This window comes from Salvelinus alpinus, chromosome 5 (assembly GCF_045679555.1).
Source record: "Salvelinus alpinus chromosome 5, SLU_Salpinus.1, whole genome shotgun sequence".
Taxonomy (NCBI): domain Eukaryota; kingdom Metazoa; phylum Chordata; class Actinopteri; order Salmoniformes; family Salmonidae; genus Salvelinus; species Salvelinus alpinus.
Window position 1 is genome coordinate 94,446,903 of NC_092090.1, and position 27,839 is coordinate 94,474,741.

At 42.2% G+C, this 27,839-nt stretch overlaps 1 protein-coding gene across 2 annotated transcripts; it reads right to left on the reverse strand.

The window, feature by feature from the left end:
• Positions 1 to 5,286: 5,286 nt before the first annotated feature.
• Positions 5,287 to 27,671, reverse strand: LOC139577257 (kinetochore protein NDC80 homolog). Of its 2 annotated transcripts, none has more exons than XM_071404244.1 (17): positions 27,544 to 27,671; positions 18,415 to 18,510; positions 18,231 to 18,311; positions 16,087 to 16,204; positions 15,684 to 15,856; positions 15,202 to 15,304; positions 14,671 to 14,760; positions 14,495 to 14,588; positions 14,279 to 14,379; positions 12,749 to 12,893; positions 12,266 to 12,471; positions 11,959 to 12,111; positions 11,779 to 11,868; positions 11,596 to 11,688; positions 11,168 to 11,298; positions 6,159 to 6,261; positions 5,287 to 5,984 (listed from the first exon to the last, which is right to left on the reverse strand). In XM_071404244.1, the coding sequence occupies exons 1-17, from the start codon at positions 27,549 to 27,551 to the stop codon at positions 5,856 to 5,858; spliced, it is 1,914 nt and encodes a 637-aa protein (XP_071260345.1). In that variant the 5' UTR covers positions 27,552 to 27,671; the 3' UTR covers positions 5,287 to 5,855. The 2 variants fall into 2 exon arrangements, with proteins under 2 accessions (XP_071260345.1, XP_071260346.1); XM_071404245.1 differs by lacking the exon at positions 27,544 to 27,671 and adding an exon at positions 23,224 to 23,338.
• Positions 27,672 to 27,839: the final 168 nt, after the last annotated feature.

Consider the following 27,839-nt stretch of genomic DNA (forward strand, 5'->3'; position numbering starts at 1 on the left):
TTATTGGTCACATACACATGTTAATGCGAGTGTAGCAAAGTGCTTGTGCTTCTAGTTCCAACAGTGCAGTAATATCTAACAATTCCACAACTACTACCTAATACACACAAATCTAAAGGGATGGAATAAGAATATGTACATATAAATATATGGATGAGCGATGGCCGAGCGGCATAGGCAAGATGCAATAGATGGTATATCATACAGTATATACATATGAGATGAGAAATGTAAGATATGTAAACAAAGTGGCATTATTTAAAGTGACTAGTGATCCATTTATTAAAGTGGCCAATGATTTGAGTTTGTATGTAGGCAGTAGCTTCTCTGTGTTAGTGATGGCAGTTTAATAGTCTGATGGTCTTGAGATTGAAAAACAGATTCTCTCTCGGTCCCAGCTTTGATGCACCTGTACTGACATCGCCTTCTGGATTGTAGCAGGGTGAACAGGCAGTGGCTCGGGTGGTTGTTGTCCTTGATGATATTCTTGGCCTTCCTGTGACATCGGGTGCTGTAGGTGTCCTGGAGGGCAGGTAGTTTGCCACCGGTGATGCGTTGTGCAGACCTCACTACCCTCTGGAGAGCCTTGTGGTTGAAGGTGGTGCAGTTTCCGTACTAGGCGGTGATACAGCCCGACAGGATGCTCTCAATTGTGCATTTGTAAATATTTGTGAGGGTTTTAGGTTACAAGCCACATTTCTTCAGCCTCCTGAGGCTGTCACCCTAATAAACTGAAGTTTTAAAAATTTGAATAAAAAGTAACAATAAAATAACAATAACGAGGCTATATACAGAGGGTATTGGCACCAAGTCAATCTGCGGGGGTTCAGGTTAGTTGAGGTAATTTGTACATGGTATGGGTAAAGTGACTATGCATAGCCAATCAAAAGCGAGTAGCAGCAGTGTACTTTCAAAGGGAAGAGAGGTGTCAATGTAAATAGTCCGAGTGGCCAATTTGGCTTGGGGGTAGAAGCTGTTAAGGAGTCTTTAGGACCTAGACTTGGCGCTCCGGTTTGTACATCTAGTCAGCAAGCGACAACTACTGTAATGTTATCTTCCTCTAACCTTCCACCAACTTGTAATTAAAATGAATGGAAAACTCCACAGAGGTGTCATTCATCACTTGTTTTGTTCCAGACAGGGTCAGGCTCAGAACCTAATCACACACATTCACCGAGACATAAAGAGAACCGCTGTCTACAACACACAGGAAACATGTTGAAGACAGGCATAAAATTAACACTTCTATTCACACAGACATTTGAGAGAGTGTTTCCAAGAAATCTGGACATAGAGTTCAGAAGAACAGGACACCTAAACACGCAATTGAACTACATAGTGAAACAACGGAGTATCTCCTCAGACAAGTATAGATAGATACTGAAATGGATATAGAAATGTCAGAGCGGTTCATAATCTAAGACAAATTTCAGCAGGACAAAATGTTACTCGAGAGCTTTTGACAAGGGGGCAAAGAGAGTGACAGTTGCTCAGGGTTGTGGTCACACAGAGGCAGGTTAAGAAGAATTCAGAGTGTTTTCCTCTCTCCATCTGTAGAACACATCACTTCTGTCTGTCAGGGGACAGACGGGGGAGACGATTAACCCTAATAACATTCAACATTAACACATACCAGGATGTCTGTCATGAACATGACATAGTACCTGTTGAAAACCACAGATACCTCATGCCAAAATAGCAAATGGATGACGTCATCAAGCTTCCTGTGTGTGTCGCTGTGTTCGTGGTGCTTAAGAGGAAGGGACAGATCCCTGGCTGCTCTCTGTGTCTCTAGAGAAAAATGCTACATGAAAGAGCATTCACCGTAGCTGTGCTATTGACTTCCCTGGTCGAGGTCAGCAACAGAGCATATTAATAATTCATGTTCTGTGTCTTTGGCTCCAATGACCCAGGGAAGAGAGGCTAATGCATCATGCAGTGAGTGCTGTGCTGTTGGCCACAGCCCCATGAGGGTTCAGTGGGAAGGTGTTTCCTCCTTCCTCTCTAACTCAACCATAGTGGAGGTCTTCCAGGTGGATCTGTGTCTTTTTAGGGGGTCAACAAGGATGAAGAGCTATTGTACCAGTGTCAAATAGAGGCCAACTAGGCATCGTGCCACTGTCTAAATCTTTTAAATACACTCATTTACTGCAATGTGAGTGAAGCCTTTACCAATATTTCACTGAACGGGGCAACGGGGCCGCTGAATCCAATCTGACCCCTGACCTTTTGCATGCCTTAAACAACTTTGTTAGCGGGTGACTGAGAAGAAGTCTTTCACACCTACGTTATCCTCACCGTACACTTAACATCTGCCCTGACAGCTTCTACGACCACAGACAAACAGACAGCATAGTGTGAATACTTCTGAGGTATTTTTTAAGTGATTTGTTTTTCACTCACAACGAACATAAACGAAGTGTCTTACATCCAGTAACAGGGTGAGGACAGCATTAGTCTGGACAGCTCCAGTCCTATATAGCTAGAAAAGGCTTGTGATTAGGGACGGTAACACTTTATATATGTTGCCTGTTTTGCATGTTATTTTGGCATTAATACGTGTCACATATCAATTTGTAAACAATGTAAAAAAATATATAAAGCTGCATACAAAAATGGTCACTTTTTTATTTTCTTAAGGCAGCTCCAAAATGCAGGTGTTTCAGCCTAACTCAGTGCTTTCTGTGGTGGTGGGGCAGCCAGCAGAAAATACAGTGTTGAGCCGTGAATGGCTCAGGGTTCTGTAACTCGTGGGAACACTACGTCACCGCAAAATCTAACGGGAGAGCTAAAAAATTGTAGCCCCTTGGGTGCTGCCATAGTTACATTAGAAGTGCCCATCCAAGAAGGCTCCATGTCATTGGCCACAGATAAAATGATGTCAAATCATGTTATATGTAGAGTAGCTTTGATTGGACTGAACATGTCAACATCATACTTTCAAAATCTTAGCTAGCAACTTAGCAGTCGTCATCATGAATCAAGTGGACAATCTACTGGCAAATTATTTTTAATCCTTGTCATATGAAGAGAAATAATGAAGAGAAATTATAGCTAAAATGTATCAGTGCTCCTCGGCCATTGGATAAACATTACACAAGTTGGAAATCGCAAATTCAACAATGAGTGGTTTAGAAGGAATCAGTGACAGTGGCTAACTGCAAGCATTGCAAAGCCATCACTAGCCTGCTATTCAGTGGAGTGGCTGTGTGGTCCCAAGTCTGGGATTAAGGAACTCTTTTCCAAGTTTAAAATGATAAAAATTCAACATTGGCCATGCTGTCAATGAAGCATGATTTGTGCCGTGCTCAAAACAACTTAACTCGGAACTACGAAAACTTGAGTCTGGAATAAACGAGCTCCGACTGGGAAAAAATATTTTGAACGGTTCCAATTTGGAATTGTAAATCCGGCATCTTTCCAGAGCTACGAACTGAAGATCACTGACATCATCATGATTCAACCTTGTCCCCCCCCCCCCGAGTTCCCAGTTTTTTTGAAAGCACCATAACATTTTGAGAATGTCAGACTTTGATGACAAAATTTGCCCACGAAGGACCATCGCACCACCTTCCTGTTCAAGTGAGCACAAGATCCAGAAATGTATTGTATGCTGCTGCATAAATGTAATATGCGAGAGAGATGTGTATACTGTAGCTAAGAAAGTAATACTAAGGGGTGTGTAGTAAGCTGTTAGTAGCCCATGTGCCTCACCCTAATAATTTGGTATATTTACCCCTCTTAATTTCACCTACTGTTCTGACTTGGTGGTGCACATGTAGCCTATAACATGTTATAGAAAAACGTAATCATCGAATATTGTAAAAGCTGTCATTGTCTGCTTATATGCCCCCTTTATTTATCCTACGACTCTGACTTGGTGTACAGGGATAACACTGAGAACAGCCCATGTTCTGACTCTTATCCTCTTGTCATCCCCTTATGCCATAGTTTGTGCATCTCAATCGTCATTAGAAACCACATTTGTTAAGCAAGTCAGTCAAATCAGCTATGTTTTTAAAAGGCAGTAAATGAGGCTGAATGAACTGTTTCGCTGCCAGACAAGGCTCCGCTGATAGTCAGGTGTAGCAGTGGTAAGACGTTGGAACAGCTTTATGTAGGCCATTTGTGGGCACCGTTTGTCACCGTTATTGTACAACTAACACATTGTTTAGTGTTGTGTAGTGGATTGCTGGCACGCATCCCATGTTTGTTTTTTTCTTGCCCCACCAAGATTTACGTAATAAAATCCTCCTTGTTTACAAAGCGTGTATGTAGTGAGTCTGCCAGAAAATATGCAATAGAGATGACAAGGGATGTTCTCTTGATAAGTGCATGAATTGGACCATTTTCCTTATAAGAGAGTTATGGGATAAACAAACATACATTGGATAAACAAACATACGGTCAATAATACAATAGAAAAATATTTATACAGTGTGTGAAAATGTAGTAAGATTACGGAGGTAAGTCAATAAATAGGCCGTAGTCTCAAAATAATTACAATTTAGAAATTAAACACTGGAGTGATAGATGTGCAATTAGAGATACTGGGGTGCAAAGGAGCAAAAATAATAATATGGGGATGAGGTAATTGGATGGGCTATTTACAGATGGGCTGTGTACAGGTGCAATGATCGGTAAGCTGCTCTGACAGCTGATGCTTAAAGTCCGCTGTCAGGGGAGGGTTTGGCCGGCAGGGATGTTCTTGACCCAACACGCACTAGCGACTCCTGTGGCGGCCGGGCACAGTGCACGCTGCCACGGTTGCCAGGTGTACGGTGTTTCCTCCGACACATTGGTGCGGATGGCTTCCGAGTTAAGTGGGTATTGTGTCAAGAAACAGTGTGTGGCTTGGTTCGGGTTGCGTTTCGAGGTTCACGGCTCTCGACCTTTGCCTCTCTTGAGTCCGTAAGGGAGTTGCAAGAGTAACTACCAATTGGATACAATTTTTTTTTTTTTAAGGTATCAGAGAGCATGGTTGTATTCATTAGTGCACACCATAACAAAACATTGGTTTCTAGTGAATACACCCCACGTATAGGTCATAGAGACCCAAAATAATAGTCCTGTTCCATTTCATTATGTGGTGCAGCCTAGGGTATGTCTATGACTGAGTATGTGAGTCTAAAAGGAAGACGTAAATGTAGGTACAAACCAACAAACTATTTAGGCCATAGTTTACATTGTATTGCATGGACTAGACACTGTTGTTATGAGTGGGTAACGTGTCTATATCTGAATAAGCATGAGTGGGGGGGGGAAACAAAACATTTAAAACGGAAATATTGGGGATACACATCTTTATTTAAAGCATCACAAACTGCAGCGAAAAACAAATAACCATAATATACATTTCACCCAACCAGAAACTGCTCTATTTTAAATCTAGATTTACACTGCCCTCTAGTGGCTCATATGAGAAACACCACAAGACAACATTAAAATACTTTACAAAGAGGTTTAACGCCCATTATCTAACCCGGGGGTACTTGAACAAAGTAAAACTCCTATTTAAACATATTTTCTACCAGCACCCAATACAGTCTTCTCATCTGGTCTCACAAGTTCCCAATGCTTTAGAGCAGTGACCAGGGAAACTGCAGAAGATGGCGCGGCCCTTTGGAACTGATGTTATGCTCACTGTGGTCAGTAAAGACGTCACTTAGAAGAGAAGAAAAGCTGCACTCATCCCAACAGGCAAAACTGGTTGTCAATGATGTAATTTCAACTAGTTTCTGTTGTCACAACGCCACTAAACCATGTTTTGCCCGCTGGGATGGTTCCAATGGACTGAATGGAATAACCAGGTAAAGAGTTAGAGCTCATGTCAGCTTTTATAGTAAAGCACGAAACTACATGCTGTTTACTTTAGCGATGAAGCCCTCCATAATGTCCTTCATCTTCTGAATGTCCACCTCGTCCTCCCGGAAGGCGTCCGTGTACACCCTGTCTACTCGCTTGTGTTGATCCTCTAAGAATTTCTGGAAATGATCACAATGTGAAATTCAGGCTCAGAAAGACAGTCATTGTCAAATCAAGTTATTGTAAAAGGGAATATCAAGGCAAGGAATAAAATAAATATTTAAATAAAGGCGAGATGTGCACGAAGTCAGTGGCTTTGTGAACGACAGGTTAGGGGCAAGATGGAGACTGACCTCTACAATGGACAGGTGGTTGGCAGCCGTGGTTAACACACTGGCAAGGTTGTTAACCACAGTCCGCCGCTCCTCATTGGTTTCTTGCAGGACAAGATGGTACCTGTGGAGTAGAAAGACAAATACTGTGGTGGTGGGTGTATTTTTAGATATGTACAATGAAAACAAACTTCATGTGGTTGTTAAATAATTGTAAAGCCCAGAACATACCTTAAACAAATAAAGTAGCCTAGGGCAGGAGAATATCTCATGTTTCTGTAGCATGAGGCAGTTCGACGTACAAGTACACCCTCTGGCCAGGACGTTTGTCTATCCCCAATCCTTTTTTTTTATGCCGTGTCTGCCTTTGATTAGGTCACTGCACACCCCCTTCAGTGGGTTTCACGTGACACACACACACACAACAGCGGCATTGCACAAAGCAAGCTATTGTAAGGATCGTACCCTTTTTAATTTTGACTAAAATGACACTCAAATCAAACTGCCTGTAGCTCAGGATGATAACATTTGAAAGGAAACACTTTGTGGAAAAGTGAAATTAATGTAGGAGAATAACACATTAGATCTGGTAAAAGATAATACAAACAAAAAACGTTTTGTTTTAATCATCTTTGAAATGCAAGAGGCCATAATGTCATATTGCAGTTTAGGCACAATAGATTATGGCCACCAGATGGCAGCAGTGTGTGTGAAAAGTTAAAGATAGATTTTTATTTTATGTCACCTTTATTTAACTAGGTAAGCTAGTTGAGAACTTGTTCTCATTTACAACTGCGACCTGGCCAAGATAAAGCAAAGCAGTGCGACACAACAACAGAGTTACACATGGAATAAACAAGCATACAGTCAATAACACAAGAGAAAAAAAAAAAAATGGGGAAAAAAGCTATACAATGTGTGCAAATGGCATGAGGTGGTAAGGCAATAAAGAGGCCATAGTAGCAAAGTAATTACAGTTTAGCAAATTAACACGAGTGATAAATAGCAGATGATGTGCAAGTAGAAATACTGGTGTGCAAAAGAGCAGAAAGCAAATAAAAACAATATTGGGATGAGGTAGGTAGATTGGGTGGGCTATTTACAGATGGGCTATGTACAGTTGCAGCGATCGGTTAGCTGCTCAGACAGCTGGTGCTTAAAGTTAGTGAGGGAGACAATAGTCTCCAGCTTCAGTGATTTTTGCAATTCGTTCCAGTCATTGGCAGCAGAGAACTGGAAGGAAAGGCGGCCAAAGAGGTGTTGGCTTTGGGGATGACCAGTGAGATATACCTGCTGGAGAGCGTGCTACGGGTGGGTGTTGTTATCGTGACCAGTGAGCTGAGATAAGGCAGAGCTTTACCTAGCATAGACTTAAAGATGACCTGGAGCCAGTGGGTCTGGCGACAAGTATGTAGCGAGGGCCAGCCGACTAGAGCATACAGGTCGCAGTGGTATAAGGGGCTTTTGTGACATAACGGATGGCACTGTGATAGCAAACTGGATGCAGTCTGAGTAGAGTGTTGGAAGCTATTTTGTAAATGACATCGCCAAAGTCGAGGATCGGTAGGATAGTCAGTTTTACAAGGGTATGTTTGGCGGCGTGAGTAAAGGAGGCTTTGTTGCGAAATAGGAAGCCGATTCTAGATTTAATTTTGGATTGGAGATGTTTGATGTGAGTCTGGAAGGAGAGTTTACAGTCTAGCCAGACACCTAGGTATTTGTAGTTGTCCACATATTCTAAGTCAGAAACGTCCAGAGTAGTGATGCTAGCTAGTCGGGCGGGCGTGTGCAGGCAGCGAACTGTTGAAAAGCATGCATTTGGTTTTACTAGCGTTTAAGAGCAGTTGGATGCCAAGGAAGGAGTGTTGTATGGCATTGAAGCTCGTTTGGTGGTTAGTTAACACAGTGTCTAAAGATGGGCCAGAAGTATACAGAATGGTGTCGTCTGCATAGAGGTGGATAAGGGAATCATCCGCAGCAAGAGCGACATCATTGATATATAGAGAGAAGAGAGTTGACCCGAGAATTGAACCCTGTGGCACCCCCATAGAGACTGCCAGAGGTCCGGACAACAGGCCCTCCGATTTGACACACTGAACTCTATCAGAGAAATAGTTGCTGAACCAGACGAGGCAATCATTTGAGAAACCAAGGCTGTTGAGCCTGCTGATAAGAATACTGTGATTGACAGAGTCAAAAGCCTTGGCCAGGTTGATGAAGACGGCTGCACAGTAATGTCTCTCATCAATGGCGGTTATGATATCGTTTAGTACCTTGTGCCTGGCTGAGGTGCACCCGTGACCAGCTCGGAAACCGGATTGCACAGCGGAGAAGGTACGGTGGGATTCGAAATGGTCAGTGATCTGTTTATTAACTTGGCTTTCGAAGACTTTAGAAAGGCAGGGCAGGATGGATATAGGTCTCTAACAGTTTGGGTCTAGAGTGTGTCCCCCTTTGAAGAGGGGGATGACAGCGGCAGCTTTCCAATCTTTAGGGATCTCGGACGATACGAAAGAGAGGTTGAACAGGCTAGTAATAGGGGTTGCAACAACGGAGGCGGATAATTTTAGAAAGAGGGTCCAGATTATCTAGCCTAGCTGATTTGTACGGGTCCAGGTTTTGCAACTCTTTCAGAACATCTGCTATCTGGATTTGGGTGAAGGAGAAATGGGGGAGGCTTGGGCGAGTTGCTGTGGGGGATGGAGGGCTGTTGATCGGGGTAGCCAGGTGGAAAGCATGGCTAGCCGTATAAAAATGCTTATTGAAATTCGATTATAGTGGATTTATCGGTGGTGAGTGTTTCCTAGCCACAGTGCAGTGGGCAGCTGCTCTTATTCTCCATGGACTTCAGTGTCCCAAAACTTTTTGGAGTTCGAGCTACAGGATGCAAATTTCTGTTTGAAAAAGCTAGCCTTTGCTTTCCTTACTGAGTGCGTTTATTGGTTCCTGACTTCCCTGAAAAGTTGCATATCACGGGGACTATTCGATGCTAGTGCAGTCCGCCACAGGATGTTTTTGTGCTGGTCGAGGGCAGTCAGGCTATATCTGTTCTTAGTTCTACATTTTTTGAAAGGGGCATGCTTATTTAAGATGGTGAGGAAATTACTTTTAAAGAACGACCAGGCATCCTTGACTGATGGAATGAGGTCAATATCCTTCCAGGATACCCGGGCCAGGTCGATTAGAAAGGCCTGCTCGCAAGTGTTTTAGGGAGCGTTTGACAGTGTTGAGGGGTGGTTGTTTGACCGTAGACCCCTAGCGGATGCAGGCAATGAGGCAGTGATCATTGAGATCCTGATTGAAAACAGCAGAGGTGTAGTTGGAGGGCAAGTTGGTCAGGATAATATCCATGAGGGTGCCCATGTTCACAGATTCAGGCTTGTACCTGGTGGGTTCCTTGATCATTTGTGTGAGATTGAGGGCATCTAGCTTAGATTGTAGAACTGCCAGGGTTTTAATGAAATACCCCAGTTCAGGTCACCTAACAGAACGAACTCTCAAGACAGATGGGAGGCAATCAATTCACATATGGTAACCAGGGCACAGCTGGGAGCTGGGGGGGGGGGGTCTATAAACAGCAAATCCAGTAAAGGATGGCAATACTGAACAATATTTTGTATCAAGTCTGGCCAAATGTGCTGAATTGGTCAATTGATACATTTTCAACTACATAACTATAGAGAACATACAAAAATGATATGGTAATACAACATTTAAGTTAACACACTCGCAGGAATGTCATACATGATCTATCATTAGCTTATACACTAACTTTCACACATCTAGATGGCCAGGCAGGGTGGGTGGGGCGCCAGAGGCAGCAGGGGTTCAAACTGTAGAACCCAGTCCCTAAATTTGAATATAAAAATTGATTTTATCAAACAAAACTATGCTACATTTTATCTCTGGGACCCTGAGGATGACAAATTAGAGCAAGATTACTGAAGTAAATGTATTTACCAGAGGTGAATGTATCAAACCAGTTGCCATAAGAGTTTTGTTGTTGTGCACTCTCAAACAATAGCATGGTATTTTTTTCACTGTAATAGCTACTGTAAATTGGACAGTGCAGTTAGATTAACAAGAATTTAAGCTTTTTGCCCACATAAGACATGTCTATGTCCTGGAAAGTCTATGTCCTGGTATAGGGACACCCATCCTGTAGAGCTTAAATTGAGGAGGAAGTTTCTCTTAACTAAATGGCTACTCCCTACATCCAGCTCAGCTGGACGTAGGGAATATAGGTTGACCTTTCAATCCTGGAACGACAGCCTCTTCCTCCTCAGGAGTTTGAGATGGCGGCATATACCCTCAAAGTTACACAGCTGCACCATTGAGAGCATCTTTACTGGCTGTATCACCGCTTGGTATGGCAACTGCACTACCCTTGATCTCACGGCGCGTAGGTCACTGTGGCCGAGCTCCATGCCATCCAGGACCAATATATCAGGCGGTGTGAAAGGAAGGCCAGAAAAAAAACGAAAAAAACCTCCAGCCATCCAAATCACTAACAAACTACGCTGTTACCACATGGCAAGCAGTATCAGAGCAACACCAACAGGCTCCTGAACAGCTTCCATAAGCCATAAGAGTGCTAAATATCTAACAAAATGGATACACAGACTATCTGTATTGATACCTTTCATTTTTGAGCCGACTCTACGCACACTCAACACACACACTCGCGTCATTGGCTAACACACATCCTGATGCCTAGTCACCTTAGCCCTATACACATCTATCCCTACAACTCCAGTATCCCTGCACATTGTAAATATGGTATTGGAACTGACCTTGTATATAAAACAGTAGCTTACTTACTCGTGTTATTCATATTTAAATCTTTCGTGTTTCTTTTCCTATTATACTTTAGTAGACAATTTTTACTACCGATATGAATTACTGCAATGTTGGGAAAGAAAGGCATTTCACGGTAGTTGTGCACGTGACAATAAAACGTGAAACTAAGCCCTGTTGCTCTCACCATTGTGATTTGGTCCAAAATAATTGGTAGGAGGACCACTACTCACTGTTGCTGTGCAGCTTTCAGCTGCTCCACAGACTCGTCATAGCCCAGGGTCACCTTCTTCTCCAGCAGCTTGCGGTGGGTCTCCACAGACTCCATCTCAGCAGACCACTTCTGCTCCTCATGGGCAATGTCCTAAACACACACACGGAGAGAGGGATGTCATTTTTCTATTTGATAAAAAACACAATTTAACCACAGATGTGGACACAATACATTTAAAATAATTGAGGAGAACAAGAAAAGTTGTTTCCATTATGGTCCTTATAAGACAATGAGCTGTCTAGTAAAACCTTGGATGGACCAATGATGACACCAGTGATTCACATAGACACCACTTCCTGACCAATAAATGACTAGACTGTAACATTATTTCAGATGGGTTTCTGTATACAATATTCAAACATTTGTAATATTGAAATTATAACGCACCTGCATGTCTTGTTCGAGCTGCTCGTCGAGCCTACGGATTTGCTCTCTCAGGTGTTTCAAGTCATTCGCTTTATCTGAAATATTGGAATTCACCTGAAAGAGAAAAAGATCCATGCTCAAATGTATTTTTAAATGGGACAAAACCTTCGTACTTCTAAGAAACACAGCGAAATGTCTCGGTACCTGTTCTATGGACTCCTCCAGGCTTAGTTTCATGTCTGTCAGCCGTCTAAACTCCTCGTCCACATCAGTGATCAGTTTCCTCAGTAGTTGCTGTAGAGAATAAGCCACAGAATTAGGTCCAGATACAACACACACCTGTTGTAATAAAGCGATTGTTCGATGAGAACTAAATCTCCATACCTGAATCTGTGTTCTGCATTGAACCATGGTGGACGGTCCGTATTCTGTGGAGGTCCTGATCTCAAAGTCGTGGCCGCACGCGTTTTCGGCAGACACAGGGATGAGCTTCAGTTTTCGGGCAAGCTTGTGGTACTCGGCCAGCTTCACTTCGGCCTAAATCATTAGCAGTGGTTAAGACTGAGAAGACGGTTCAGCACTGGCTCATAGCTAGCTAGTCATTAAAATAATCAAATACTTATTGAACCTTTGTTTACCAGACAGATGAGTATAGAATGCAGACGTATCAGGCCAGCATCCTATTCCTTACCGTCTCCTTGGCCTTGGCCAGAGCGATCTCCTCGTTCCACATGTGCTGCTCGGCCTGCTCCAGGCTCTTGCTCAGGCTGTTGATGGTCTGCTGCAGCTCCCTCTTCTCCCAGTTGATCCTCTCAATGTCTGCCGGAGTGAACTTCTGGGTGGACAAGATGTGTTGGAGCCGGGACTCCTCCTGTTTTAGGGTCTCCACTTGCAGTCCTACACAGGACAAAAAAGGGCAGCGGGGGGATGTTAACGTTTCAGGATTTCCAGGAGAGTAGCAATTTTTAAAAAGGTATATTTTAATGGATTTTCAGATTTCATTTAAACAGATAGAATGAGAGGATGAAGTGGGGACAGACAGAGAAATTATGTGTCAAAGGGTAGTAGACCACATATACAGACACTGTAGAAAGAGAAGTGTCCTGGAGGCTGCATCAATACCGCAAGACCAGCCAAGCCACGAGAGTAGCAATGTTTGGTCATGGTTTTTTACCCGATGCTTCCAGCTCCTCGGCCAATCCAGAGGCTTTGTTCTCCAGGTTGGCTTTGAAAGACTCCAGGTTACTGCGATAACTCTGCAGCTTCTGCAGGTCTGTCTGAAGTTTGACTTTCTCCGTTCTTTTGACCATCAATCGGTCCTGCTCCAAAGTTAATAAAATGGTTACAAATACAGTGAATCAAATGGCTCTGTTCAAACGTAATTGGCACTTTTACGGCTCATCGACTGCTTAAACTAGGTGAGATGTGTACAATATTCAGTCGCAGTACATGGAAAAATCTATAAATACAGTGCATTCGGAAAGTATTCAGACCACTTGACTTTTGCCACATTTGTTACATTCAAAAATAGATTAAATTGTGTTTTTCCCCCCTCATCAATCTACACACAATACCCCGTAATGACAAAGCAAACACGTTTTTATCAATTGTAGCAAATTTTTGCAAAATAAAAAACTGAAATATCACATTTACATAAGTATTCAGACCCTTTTCTCAGTACTTTGTTGACGCACCTTTGGCAGTGATTACAGCCTCGAGTCTTCTTGGGTACGACGCTACAAGCTTGGCACACCTCTATTTGGGTAGTTTCTCCTATTCTTCTCTGTAGATCATCTCAAGCTCTGTCAGGTTGGATGGGGAGCATCACAGCACAGCTATTTTCAGGTCTCTCCAGAGATGTTCTATTGGGTTCAAGTCCGGGCCACTCAATATTCAGAGACTTGTTGCCCGAAGCCACTCCTGCGTTGCCTTGGCTGTGTGCTTGTTGTCCTGTTGGAAGGTGAACCTTCGTCCCAGTCTGAGGTCCTGAGCAGGTTTTCAGCAAGGATCTCTCTGTACTTTGCTCCGTTCATCTTTCCCTCGATCCTGACTAGTCTCCCAGTCCCTGCCGCTGAAAAACATCCCCACAGCATGATGCTGCCACCACCATGCTTCACTGTAGTGATAGTGCCAGGTTTCCTCCAGACGTGACGCTTGGCATTCAGGGCAAAGATTTCAGATCTTGGTTTCATCAGACCAGAGAGTCTTGTTTCTCATGGTCAGAGTCATTTAGGTGCCGTTTGGAAAACTCCAAGCGGGCTGTCGTGCCTTTTACTGAGGAGTGGCTTCCATCTGGCCACTCTAGCATAAAGGCCTGATTGGTGGAGTGCTGCAGAGATGGTTGTTCTTCTGGAAGGTTCACCCATCTCCAAAGAAGAACTATGGACCAAGGCCCTTCTCCCCCGATTGCTCAGTTTGGCCGGGCAGCCAGCTCGAGTCTTTGTGTCTTCCATTTAAGAATGATGGAAGCCACTGTGCACTTGGGGACCTTCAATGCCGCAGACATTTTTTGGTACGCTTCTCCAGATCTGTGCCACGACACACCATCTTAGTCATTATGGGGTATTGTGTGTAAGTTGATGAGAGAAAATATTTTATACATTTGAGAATTAGGCTGTAACATAACAAAATGTGGAACAAGTCAAGGTGTCTGAATATTTTCCGAATGCACTGTATATACAGTCCTCAGATTCAAAGGACTAACCGTTTGGCTTTCTTTCTCCAGTCGCTCAACCTCATCACTCAGCATCCTGTACTTCTCCTCCATGGATGCGAGAAGCCCTTCGTCAACGTTGTAAAGTCTCTCTGTAGATATAAGTTGGCGTTTTATGCGCTTGTTGCTGGTTATTTGTATATGTTCATTCGGAAGGAAAAGGCACAACTCACAATTAAAAACAATGAGTTTGTCATCACTGCTTACTTAGTTTAGCAAGATAATCTGCATCCTCTTCATCAAACGTATCTGCTCCTTGCATGAACTTGTTGTAGGTTTCAGCAGTGTAGTCCAGAAAGAGCTAGAAACGGAGGGGAGCGTGCAGGGTCAAATAGAGGCCTAACATCCTAATTGGTTTTGTTGTGAGTAAGTTGGCTCTGTACCTTGTTGAACTCAACCCCGTCCTCAATCTCAGCGCTTCCGTCAGAGAAATCAGCAAAGAGCAGGTCCTGATCACTCATACTGCAAAAGATCTGCAAAACAACCAGAACTAATTCAAGGAAAATAAATTCAAGGAAACATACAGTATTATACAGAGCCACGATTGCATGGAACTACCGTCCATCTTATATGGCGCAAGTGGACAACAAACCTGGTTTCAAAAAAACTAATAAAGTAACCGTTCACGGCACAAGGCCTCTGCCCCATGTGACCTAACTTTTTTGTTCATGTATTGACAAGTTTAACTAATAGATGCACACACAATACATGTTAATATTTTTAAATATGTCAATTGTAAAGGATTTCGTTATGTCGAAGCCCAGTAAGACTAGTGGTCGCCATTTGCGTCGGCTAATGGGAATCCTTATAAAAAATGTTTTTATAAATCTCTCATTATTCAAACCTTCATTTAGACAGTTAATATTATTAATGAGTTTAGAGATTAGGGAGTATTCTACTATACTAATACACACCTTCACAGTATCGATGAGCCAGACAACAGCCCCCAAGACCTGTGGCCACGTATGTGGTGCCCCCACAGAGTACATGGAACTTTTGGAGAGAACAAATGGATACCTGCCATCAGAAATATACAGTCAGTATCCTAGAACGAGGAAGGGGCTAGCGTACAAAAACAGCAAATGATCACATCTGAGTCCCAAATAGGGCACTATCTTTGACCAGGGCCCATAGTGATGCCATTTGGGAGACAGGCAATTTTTAACATGTATGGCAGAATGAGCTCATTGTTTACAAATTTAAATGTAACCTTTATTTATCTAGGCAAGTCAGTTAAGAACAAATGTTTATTTACAATGACGGCCTACCGGGGAACAGTGGGTTAACTGCCTTGTTCAGGGGCAGAACGACAGATGTTTTTTTTTTACCTTGTCAGCTCGGGGATTCGATGCAGCAACCTTTCGATTACTGGCCCAACACTCTAACCACTATTTACCCCAAGTCTTTGAGAATCCTGGGGACCTCTTCCTCCACTTTGGAGGTGGGCATCTGGAAGGTGGGGTCCAGGAGGCAGTAGATGAACTCAAAGATCTTTAGGAACTCCTTGGTGGAGGGCGACTGGAGAGACTTGACTGACATTGAACCCGGAAAGCCCTTCTCTGACAGAAACTAGAGGAGAACGAGGGAAATTATGGGTCTTTGTGAAGGAGTGCTGATCTAGGACCAGACCCCCCCCCCCAGTTCATAGAATCTTATTCATGAGGATGTAAAAGTGACAACTGCTCCAAGAGCAGCACTCCTACTCTGAAATACTTTATAAGTATTCAGGCCGGTCTTGAAAGACTTAAAAGTTCAGTGAGATTCTGTTTTAGAAATCTGTGTATATTAGGACTCCATACCTCACACAACTGTCTGATGCACTGCTGAACATAGGCCTTATCGTGTAAGGGACGGGGATCCTTCATCTTCTCTGTACCGCCAAAGGTGCTGTTGTGTGCCATGCCAGCCCCACTGGTCCTGAAAAGAGTTCAGATTTTTAGCATTCATGGTACTACTTAAGCCTCGTTCACATTGAAGTGATTCAAATCCAATTTTTTTGCATATCTGATTCAAATATTATTATTTTTGGTATTTCAAGTCACAAATCTGATTCCTGACCATGAGGTGTCAATGGTGAAATCTGATTGATTTGCCCTTGTGGTTTATCGACTGTTTGGCATATCTTGTTATTTGCTATTTTGTCTGTTGACAGTTTTGACAAGAACATGTGGTAGATAACTAGCTTTTTAATTGTTTACAAACAAATTAGTGAACGTGCTATAGCGTTAAACATCTACCTAACTAGTTAGTTGAATTATGTGGCTAGCCAAAAAGGACTTGTTCTGAAAGATGGATCACCTTGTCCTTTGAGGCTTTAAAAAGGTGTTCTGACACTGATTTTGAACATTCAAAGCAACAACCCTGGCAGGCATTATTTTCACTGTAGATTTTGCTACATAACTATGGGATCAATATCATGCCAAATGTAAATCGCCATTCCACCACTTTTGACTTGCATTTGTAAATCTATATATTGCATTAGATTATTTTTTATAACTGCAGATATGCAGGTCATTTCCAAGGGCCTTAAGTAAAACGACTGCCATAAAGACAAAACGTTCACGCGAAGAAAGCGATGTAGTCATTGAAAAAAAGTCGATCCCATTGATGCCGTTGACACAGATCACTTGTTGCTGCGGAAAAGGAGCCAGTGAAGGGGGTGAGGGTAACCCGTGTGAAATGGCTAGCTAGTTAGCGGTGCGCGCTAATAGCGTGTCAATCGGTGACGTCACTCACTCAGAACTTGAAGTAGTTGTTTCACTTAATCTGCAAGGGCCGCGATTTTATTGGAGCGATTGGTAACGATGCTTCGAGGGTGACTGTTGTCAATATGTGCAGGGGGTCCCTTGTTCAAGCCCAGGTTGGAGCGAGGAAGGAAGCAATATTGTTACAAAGTCTGATCCCATATCCTGCCCTCTACCTTTCGCATGCCTCTCCTGAAGAAATGGTTGGAGGCCTCAGGAACACTTATGTCTCCTTAATGCTCATCGTCTGTACAGCACAGCTGTAAATTATTATAATCATTTACAATATGACATAACCTTCACATTTAGTGGCGCTATCACACTGGCCAGCTAATTCAACTATATGGGTGGCAAACGGGTGTACACAGCAATAGTGTTGCAAATAAAGTAATCTAGAGCCTCTTATTAGTATTTTTATTTTATTTTTAATCAGGTGACCTAATGGAGTTGCAGGTTTGCCATATCTGTCATGTTTGCGCATATCTCTCCTATGTGCAAAACTTTATGGCAGTCATTTTACTTTAGGCCCTTGGAACTGACCTGCATATCTGCAGTCATAAAATAATTCTAATGCAATATATCGATTTACAAATACAAATCAAAAGGTGTTTGTGGATTGGTGATTTACATTTGGCATGATATTGATTCCATACATAACTTCTAAGTGATAGGAAGCACGAGCTCCACCACCAATCAGCTTACACCACTGCGCACAACCACCATTACTATGACAACTAGCATAGCCATGTCAGCAAATGAATGCTGTCTGAACACACAAATCCAATTTGGACACATTTAACTTGCCGTTTGGACAGTCACTATTCCAAAACAGATTTGAAAGTGTTTCTCCCCTCATTCACCTATCATGTTGTTTAATGCACCTCTCTACAATCTGTTTCCACTTGCATTGATACATTCTTCAAACATGCTAGCCAGAAGATTCCCGAGTATTGATTACAACCAGCTAACGATTTAGCTGGTTGAGCATTAAGGCCTGCAGTGTGAGCATGTCCAGAGCTACAATAAAAACATGTACTGTCAGAGGGACTCGAGGACTGGAGTTGGGAACCACTGAACTTGGCAGTGTGAAATGGCTCCCAATCATATGGATTCACTAACAGGAATAGTCTTTGTCTCGCATGGTGACAGTGATAGAGAACTAGGTGTATAATGGTATTTTCTGCAGTGTAGGGACTTACCGACTACCAAAAAAGCTGGTTCTTCTCTCGGATGTGACAGACTGGGGTTTAGGAATGTTCAACTTTCCGAAGGATTGTTTGCTGTGAACAAATATTGATATGCTCATTGTATTAGCAAATCCATATCCCATATTTATGACAGGCAGTTAAAGCAACTTCCATTGACGTTGGTTTGAACACTAACCTCTGCGGTGTTGCATAAACCATGCTCATTCTGTTGCTTTCAACTCTTTGAGGGAGCTCAGAGAGCCTACTGCTGGATGCTCGGTTCATTCTGGATCTGGTGAAAGAATGAAGACATAGCCAGCTAAATACATATAGGCTATACATGGATAGCCAGGTCAGTTAATGTTTAAATAGGATAGCAAATGTTTCCCAAACCAGTCAGCTAACTGCAAATGCCTTCATATGAACAATGAAAGATGGGCACACTAGCAGGGTGACATTGTACCGGATTGTGCAGGACAGTCCCGCATTTTGTCCCACAACCAAAAATTCATGTCCTATTCATATCCTGAAAGAAAATGATCTCTACAATAAATGCTAATAAAAATAATTTGTTTATAAGATCTTGTTACCATGGAAAGGAAAATACCTGTGTATTTGTGGAGAAATCACCCTGATTAACTCTTTAGTTATATCCCAGTTTACCTTTTAACTTATGGCCTTGCCTACACCTAGCAGTGTGTTTTTTTATAATATTTTATTTGGAACAGCAAGCCAAACAAAATTAACTGGGCCTATTTATTATAATGAATATGAATTCAAAAGACAGAAATGAAATATTAAAACATTAGACCTCTCACTAAAGGTTTTAGTCATACAAAAGTTACACTTAAATCCAAACTGGTTCTCCCCCTCCCCACTTTATTCAGATTACCTCTCACTTTCAGTTATTTGAAAATGAAATAGTCCCCAAAATAGTTGCTATTGTTAAAACAAGCCATAGAAAGTTGGTTGCAACAAATTCTTAAACTCAAATATACTAATTGATCAATTTAACATTTTGGGGGGGAATTAAACAGCATAATCAATTTAAATTATATCATAAATAGGACTGGTGGAGTTGTCACACATGCAGCTAACAAGAATATGGAAATGTCTCCTATTCCCCAAATTACAAACAGCATTAATGCAAAAATGGAGGGAGAAAGGAAGGAACTTGTCTGTTAGCCCTCCACTAAAGACAAAAACTGGTTAAAAAGAAAATTGTGATGAATAAAACTAGTTTAGCAAATTTCATTTAAAGACCAAAAAAAGGTACAGCTGTACCCTAGATTGCAAAATAGTTGGGAAGAGATTGATGTACCAATTCCATGCCACATGGATAATGAACTGATACAAAACACCAGATTCAAAACTTTAGGTTTTCAATTTAAATTATACAAAAATTCTTGCAAACAATAGAATGTTCGATATTAGGAATACAACCATCCCAGCAAATTTTGCTGCGAAGAGACAGAATATTCGATCATTTGTTTTGGTACTGTCCATATATAGCTTGTTTTTGGTCACAGGTTCAGGAATGGCTGATGAATTGCAACATTTAAGTGGAGGTAACTCTGCTGGGTGACTTGAAAAGTCAGTCAAAAAATCAATCAATAATATAATACTGTTAGCAAAAATGTTTATTTAATCTACAATCTGTAAAACACTGAGAATAGAAAGGTTCAGAACTTCTGTGAAACATCACAGCAGTTTAAAAATATATGGCAAAAATAAATTGGATGGTATTCAGAGAACGATGGGAAGGGTTGAGGGTAGCTGAAGGGTGGGACTAAAAATAACTAAATGTAAAACACACCGTGTCTGTAAAATGTATATAGCATGTATCAGGGCTAACCCATTCCGATCGGTTGTTGGTGGACCAAGATTTTTTAAATCGAGCAGTGGCAAATGTAGGCCTATAAAAATGTGCCCATTTGGGGATTTGATACTATTTAAGATTGTCGTAACTCACCATCTCTGTGGAGCTTCTCAAAGTCATTTTTTCTTTGCCTCAAAAACCAAGTAAAATAAGTCTGTTTTTACAGCCACTGAGAATGACAATAGTTCCTCAACGTAGCCTATTTGAAAAATCTTTCCAGCTCTCTCCCTTTCGATAACCACTCAGCATAAAAAGGGGGGGGTCATGCTCTGATCTGGTAGAAATGTCTAAAAAGGCCGGATTACTTATCCCTTGAGCAAATAACCTAAAGCTGTGTGTGTCTGGAGAGCACTGACTCAGGAATAGTTTAAACACCAGCTTCAAGTTCATTGCAGACAGGTCATACAAAACTAGGTTGTCGTGCCCTCTTGACGACTGTCTTGGTGTGGTTGGACCATGATAGTTTGATGGCGATGTGGACACCACATCGCCATTGAAGCTCTCAACCTGCTCCACGACAGCCCAGTCGATGTTAACAGTGGCCTGTTCGGTCCGCCTTCTCCTGTAGTCCACGATCAGCTCCTTTGTCTTGCTCAAATTGAGGGAGAGATTGTTGTCCTTGTGTCACAATGCCAGGTCCCTGACCTCCTCCCTATAGGCTGTCTCATCGTTGTCGGTGATCACTTGTGTCGTCAGCAAAATTAATGATGGTGTTGGAGTCGTGTTTGGCCATGCAGTCGTGGGTGAACAGGGAGTACAGGAGGGGACTGATCCCCAGTGTTGAGCATCAGCATAGCAGACGTGTTGTTGCCTACCCTTACCACCTGGGGTCGGCCCGTCAGGAAGTCAAGGATCCAGTTGCAGAGGGAGGTGTTTAGTCCCAGGGTCCTTAGCTTAGTGATGAGCTTTGAGGGTACTATGGTGTTGAACGCTGAGCTGGAGTCAATGAATAGCATTCTCACATAGGTGTTCCTTTTGTCCAGGTGGGAAAGGGCAGTGTGGAGTGCGATTGAGGTTGCATCTGTGGCTCTGTTGGGGCGGTATGCAAATTGGAGTGGGTCAAGGGTATCTAGGAGAATGCTGTTGAGGTTTTTTAAGTTAACTAGGCAAGTCCTTTAAGAACAAATTCGTATTTACAATGACGGCCTACACCGGCCAAACCCGGATGACGCTGGGCCAATTGTGTGCAGCCGGCCAGTTGTGATACAGCCTGGATTCGAACCAGGGTGTCTGTAGTGATGCCTTAGACCAGTGCGCTACTCGGGAGCCCCCGAGTGAGCCATGACCAGCCTTTAAAGCTTCATGGCTACCGACGTGAGTGCTACGGGGCGGTAATCATTTAGCCAGGCTACCTTTGCTTCTTTGGGCACATGCACTATGGCGGTCTGCTTGAAACATGTAGGTATTACAGAGACTCAGTCAGGGTGAGGTTGAAAATGTCAGTGAAGACACTTGCCAGTTGGTCTGCCATGCTGCGAGTACACATCCTGGTAATCCATCAGACCCCATCAGGCTTTGTGAACGTTGACCTGTTTAAAAGGTCTTGCTCACATCGGCTACCAAGAGCATTATCATAGTCTTCCCGAACAGCTGGTGCTCTCGTGCATGCGTCAGTGTTGCTTGCCTTGAAGAGAGCATAAAAAGGCATTTAGCTCGTCTGGTAGGCTCACGTCAACTGGGCAGCTCGTGGCTGGGTTTATTTTTGTAGTCCGCAATAGTTTAAGCCATGCCACATCCAACAAGTGTCAGAGCCGATGTAGTAGGATTCAATCTTAATCCTGTATTGACACTTTGCTTGTTTGATGGTTCGTCTCAGGGCATAGCGGGATTTCTTATAAGCATCCCGCTCTTTGAAAACGGCAGCTCTAGCCTTTAGCTCGATGCGGGTGTTGCCTGTAATCCATGGCTTCTGGATATGTAAGTACGGTCAATGTGGGGACGACGTCGTCGATGCACTTATTGATGAAGCCGGTGACTGAGGTGGTATTCTCCTTAATGCCATTGGATGAATCCCGGAACATATTCCAGTCTGTGCTGCAAAACAGTCCTGTAGCGTAGCATCCGCGTCATCTGACCACTTCCGTATTGAGCAAGTCACAGGTGCTTCCTGCTTTAGTTTTTCTTGTATGCAGGAATCAGGAGGATAGAATTATGGCCATATTTGCCAAATGGAGGGCGGGGGGGAGCTTTGTATGCATCTCTGTGTGGAGTAAAGGCAGTGTAGAGTTTTTTCCCCTCTGGTTGCACATGTGACATGCTAGTAGAAATTCGGTATAACGGATTTAAGTCTGCCTGCTTTAAAATCCCCGGCCACTAGGAGCGCCGCTTCTGGATGAGCATTTTCTTGTTTGCTTATGTCCTTATACAGCTGGTTGAGTGCGGTATTAGTACCAGCATCGGTTTGTGGTGGTAAATAGACGGCTATGGATAATATAGATGAGAACTTGTTAGTGGAATTAAATAATTCTTACAATATACTCATTAATTAAACTCAATCTGTCTATCTATAAGAATTTGTAAGATACTTATCAACATAAAATAGACAGGTTACAGTCATATCAAAACTAGACAATAGTGTTTATTCTCGGAGCAAGCTCCCATTTGATCATAAACACAGGTTTATATACAATATATGACGTCATAGATTACAGAATGAGTCTTATTGTCCTAACAAATAGAAAACAGGTTCAAAAGTTCATTCTAACCTCACAGGACACTCACATGAAACACCATATAATAATTTATCCTGAAGGCTCACTATAATTGATTACCACTTTAGCAGACAACTCAAGATAATGAAAGACCTAAAAAGTGACCCACAGCCTTATCTAAACATCACAGGGCTAAGTTGGGTCAGTTCAACCAGAGTTTAATGACCCTTTCTGCTTACTTTATAACCCACAACACAAATATCTTTTCACCAGGCATGCAGAGTTCAATTTGTTATATTTTTATCTAAAGCTAGAATTTGTTTTAACTATTTATTAACAAAATTCCTAACAGAACTCTTGATAGGTATTCTACCTCATGATAAGCTGTAGACTCAGGCGAGCTATATCACAATACTTTTTTAATATTAGACATAGCGCACCAGCTGCTATTGACAAATAGACCCCCGCCCCTTACCAGACGTAGCTTCTGTCCTGCCGGTGCACGGGAAATCCCTCCAGGTCTATATTATCCGTGTCGTCATTCAGCCACGACTCAGTGAAACAAGATATTACAGTTAATGTCCCGTTGGATGACCTACGATCAAGATTATACTACCGTTTTGTTTTCCAATGATTGCACATTGGCCAATAGAACTGATGGTAGTCGAGGTTCTCACTCGCCTACAAATTCTCAGAAGGCAGCCCGACCTCCGCCCCCTTTTCATTCACGGAAATGACTGGGATTTGGGTCCCTTACCGAGAAAGTGGTATATCCTTCACGTCAGACTCGTTAAAACAACAAATATTCTTCCAGTTCGAGTTGAATAATCGCTGTTCTGGTGTCCAAAAGTAATGTTCGGTCATAAGAGATGGTAGCAGCAACATTATGTACAAAATAAGTTAAACGTCACAACAAAAAACAAAATGTAATAGCACAGTTGGTTAGGAGCATGTAAAACGTCAGCCATCCTCTCCGGAGCCAAAACAGTCACTCAACAAGTCCATGTCAGCTAAATGTTTTAGATTAGATAATCTAGCAGCCAGCTAATTTACCAAACTGGTAGTAAGCATGGTCCAATTACCAACCCTGGTGGGATCCATTGATCATCAATTATCAGAAACTGCAAACATTTGCCTCCAACCCATGACAAAATGTGTAGAATTGAAGGAAATTAACACTACAACTCTTCACTGTCACAATGGGGGCTGCTAAAATGTTTTGCTCGCAATGTGGGTACATAGACCTACAAGCCAATAATGCCACTCGAGTTTATTTTTGTGGCCCCCACCCCCATCGAAGTTGCCCATCCCTGGTTTAGATCAAAGCTGAATCAATGTCTTGGAAGATCAATGTTTAATTAGTATTCTAAATAACATATCTCCTAAGAAATTGTGTTTTGGGGGTTTAGGACACTAGCTGAAGAGTACATAAAAAAAGATATAATGTGGCCAAAGCTCAACAGCGTGAGCCACTGGACAGAATGTGCTTTGATTTACATCCCTGTAAGTGAGCATTTCTCCTTTGCCAAGATAATCCATCCACCTGACAGGTATGGCATATCAAGAAGCTGATTAAACAGCATGATCATTACACCAGTGCACCTTGTGCTGGGGACAATAAAAGGCCACAAAATGTGGTTGTCACAATCCAATGCCACAAGTTTTGAAGGAGCGTGCAATTGGCATACTGTCTGCAGGAATGTCCAACAGAGCCGTTCCCAGAGAATTTCATCTTAATTTCCCTATCAAAAGCCACCTCCAATGTCGATTTAGAGAATTTGGCAGTACATCCAACCGGCCTCACAACCTCCAAATCCAGCTTCTTCACATGCGGGATTGTCTCAGGAAGGTAGGGGGGGGGGGGGGGGGTGCTGAGGAGTATTTCTGTCTGTGTGGAACAACTCATTCTGATTGGCTGGGCTTGGCTCCCCAGTGGGTGGAACTGGCGCCAAAGTTGGTGGGCCTATGCCCTTCCAGACCCACGGCTGCACCCCTGCCCAGTCATGTGAAAGCCATAGATTAGGGCCTAATGAATTTATTTACATTTACTGATTTCCTTCTATGAACTGTAACGCAGTATAATCGTTTAAATTGTTGCATTTATATATTTAAGTTCAGTATAGTTTGTTAACACCTTCTGCTCACAAAACAGTCATTCAAGAAGATTTAAATGCATATTCCCATGAAACTGAATGAGATCAAATGATCAGTTTGGACATGTCGCTGGTAAAACATGAAGAATTATCATTCACGATTCACAGTGATGATGCCATGGCCCCATTTTGAAATTAGATATGCCTAATATACGTGTTTGAGGCAACTTGTGGTCTTGCGACTATGTGTGGGCATAGGCAGACGTTAAGAGATAACGTCATTTACATTTGTATTGCTCTCCGGCACCTAAAACATTGCTGCTACACCATAAGCGGTATTTGTGTGTGTGAGCGGGGAGGGTTACTGTAGGTTACAGGCCATGACTGCTAAATAGCTGAACTTACTATTGGAGTTGACCTCTATTTTATTATTCTTTTTTCACCACCTATGCAGTCACAGGGCCCTACACACAGACTGATACTCAAACACATCACTCAAATCATTTGCTCACACGCACATAACTACATTTATACACTACACACCCACATATGCTGCTACTACTATTATGAGTATATATATCACACACCAGTCAAAAGTTGACACCTACTCATTCAAGGGTTTCTTTATTTTTACTATATTGTAAAATAGTGAAGACATCAAAACTATGAAATAACACATGGAATCATGTAGTAACCAAAAAAGTGTTAAACAAAACAAAATATATTTTAGATTCTTCAAAGTAGCCACCCTTTGCCTTGATGACAGCTTTGCACACTCTTGGCATTCTCAACCAGCTTCACCTGGTATGCTTTTCCAGTCTTGAAGGAGTTCCCACATATGCTGAACACTTGTTGGCTGATTTTCCTTCACTCTGCGATCAAACTAATACCAAACCATCTCAATTGGGTTGAGGTCAGGTGATTGTGGAGGCCAGGTCATCTGATGCAGCACTCCATCACGCTCCTTCTTGGTCAAATATCCCTTATACAGCCTGGAGGTGTGTTGGGTCATTGTCCTGTTGAAAAACAAGTGATAGCTCAAACCAGATGGGATGGCGTAACGCTGCAGAATGCTGTGGTAGCCATGCTGGTCAAGTGTGACTTCAATTCAAAAATAAAATTACAGACAGTGTCACCAGCAAAGAAACCCCATTCCGTCACACCTCCTCCATGCTTCACGGTGGGAACCACACAAGCGAAGAGCATCCGTTCACCTACTCAGCGTCACAGACACAGCGGTTGTATCCAAAAATCTCAAATTTTGACAAATCAGACCAGAGGACAAATTTCCACCTGTCTAATGTCCATTGCTTGTGCTTCTTGGCCCAAGCAAGTCTCTTCTTCTTATTATTAGTGTCCCTTAGTAGTGGTTTCTCTGCAGCAATTCGACAATGAAGGCCTGATTTACACAGTCTCCTCTGAGCAGTTGATGTTGATAAGTGTCTTACTTGAACTCTATGAAGCATTTATTTGGGCTGCAATTTCTGAGGCTGGTAACTGATGAACTTATCCTCTGCAGCAGAGGTAACTCTGGGTCTTCCTTTCCTGTGGCGGTCCTCATGAGAGCCAGTGTCATCATAGCGCTTGATGGTTTTTGCAACTGCACCTGAAGAAACTTTAAGTTCTTGAAATGTTCCTGATTGACTGACCATGTCTTAAAAGTAATGATGGACTGTCGTTTCTCTTGCTTATTTGAGCTGTTCTTGCCATAATATGGACTTGGTCTTATACAGAAGATGACCCTACTTGGTAAATCTCCCCTATCTTGTCACAACAAAACCGAATGGCTAAAACGCATTAAGGAGGAAAGAAATTCCACAAATGAACTTAAGACACCTGTTAATTGAAATGCATCCCAGGTGACTACCTCATGAAGCTGGTTGAGAGAACGCCAAGAGTGTGCAAAGCTGTCAAGACAAAGGGTTAAACAAAGGGTTAAACAACTCTAAATTATATTGATTTGTTTAACAATTTTTTGGTTACTACATGTTTCAATGTGTTATTTCATAGAATAATAGTGAAGACATCAACTATGTCGAAAATAGTAAAAATTAAGAAAAACCCTTGAATGAGTAGGCGTGTCCAAACTTGACTGGTACTATATATCCTGATGCATAATTCACCTTAACATATCTGCCGCTAACGAGCCAGTATCCATCCCTAAAATTGTAAACAGTGTAGATAGTTATATATCTGGTGTGTTTTTGTTCCGCCTTCTTATTTTTTGTATTACATTGTTATCGATGACTGCATGGTTGGGGTTTACAAGAAAAGCATTTCACTGTACTTGTGCATGTGACATTAAAACTACACTGTCCCGTAAAATCTTCCTGTTGTCTCGCATTTGAGTATTTTAAAAAGTGGTCACCCTACCGCTAATGTTCTCAAAAACGCAACGCGACATCAGTGGGGAAAATGTACACCTTCATGACACTTTCACATGCAAATACTTCCTACTTTATTTCTTGTGATAACGTTGGCTAGTTATATTTTTGAACGAAAAACATTCCACTGGGGCAACATACAATTAAAAACTACTGTTAGACTTGAAAAACACAAGCTAAATTACAACTAATTTAGCCAACTAACTAAAGTTAATTTACATAGTCTCTTAGAATTTGCCTGGGGTATTACAATTAAATATTTCTAGCTATAAATGAAATGCAACAACCCATTGAGACGTCTTTCAAACAAATACGTACCTTTCCATTTTCGATAATTTTGAAATAATCCGTTTAGAAACGTCTGTTTCACCATAAATAACTAAAGAGTAAAAAAAAAAGTTCCGCCTGCAAATTTAAACAAAACGGACGATCTTCTTCTTCGGAAGAGTTTATCGGCGGTTGGCATCCAAAGTTATGGTGCATTACCGCCACCTACTGTACTGGAGTGTGGGTCAGAGACAGGTTGAGGGGGTTGTCCAGGGGGCTCTGGGATACCGGAACAGATTGAGAAAAATAGTGTCAAAAACAAAGTAGCAGCTAAATAGCCTTCAATC

Excerpts from the sequence above, each read along its gene's own strand:
- LOC139577257 (XM_071404244.1), bottom strand. Across the intron at positions 18,312-18,414 it reads GTTTATGCAACACCGCAGAG|CAAACAATCCTTCGGAAAGT; the intron begins GTTAGTGTTCAA and ends ATTTGTTCACAG. Across the intron at positions 14,589-14,670 it reads ACGGGGTTGAGTTCAACAAG|CTCTTTCTGGACTACACTGC; the intron begins GTACAGAGCCAA and ends CTCCGTTTCTAG.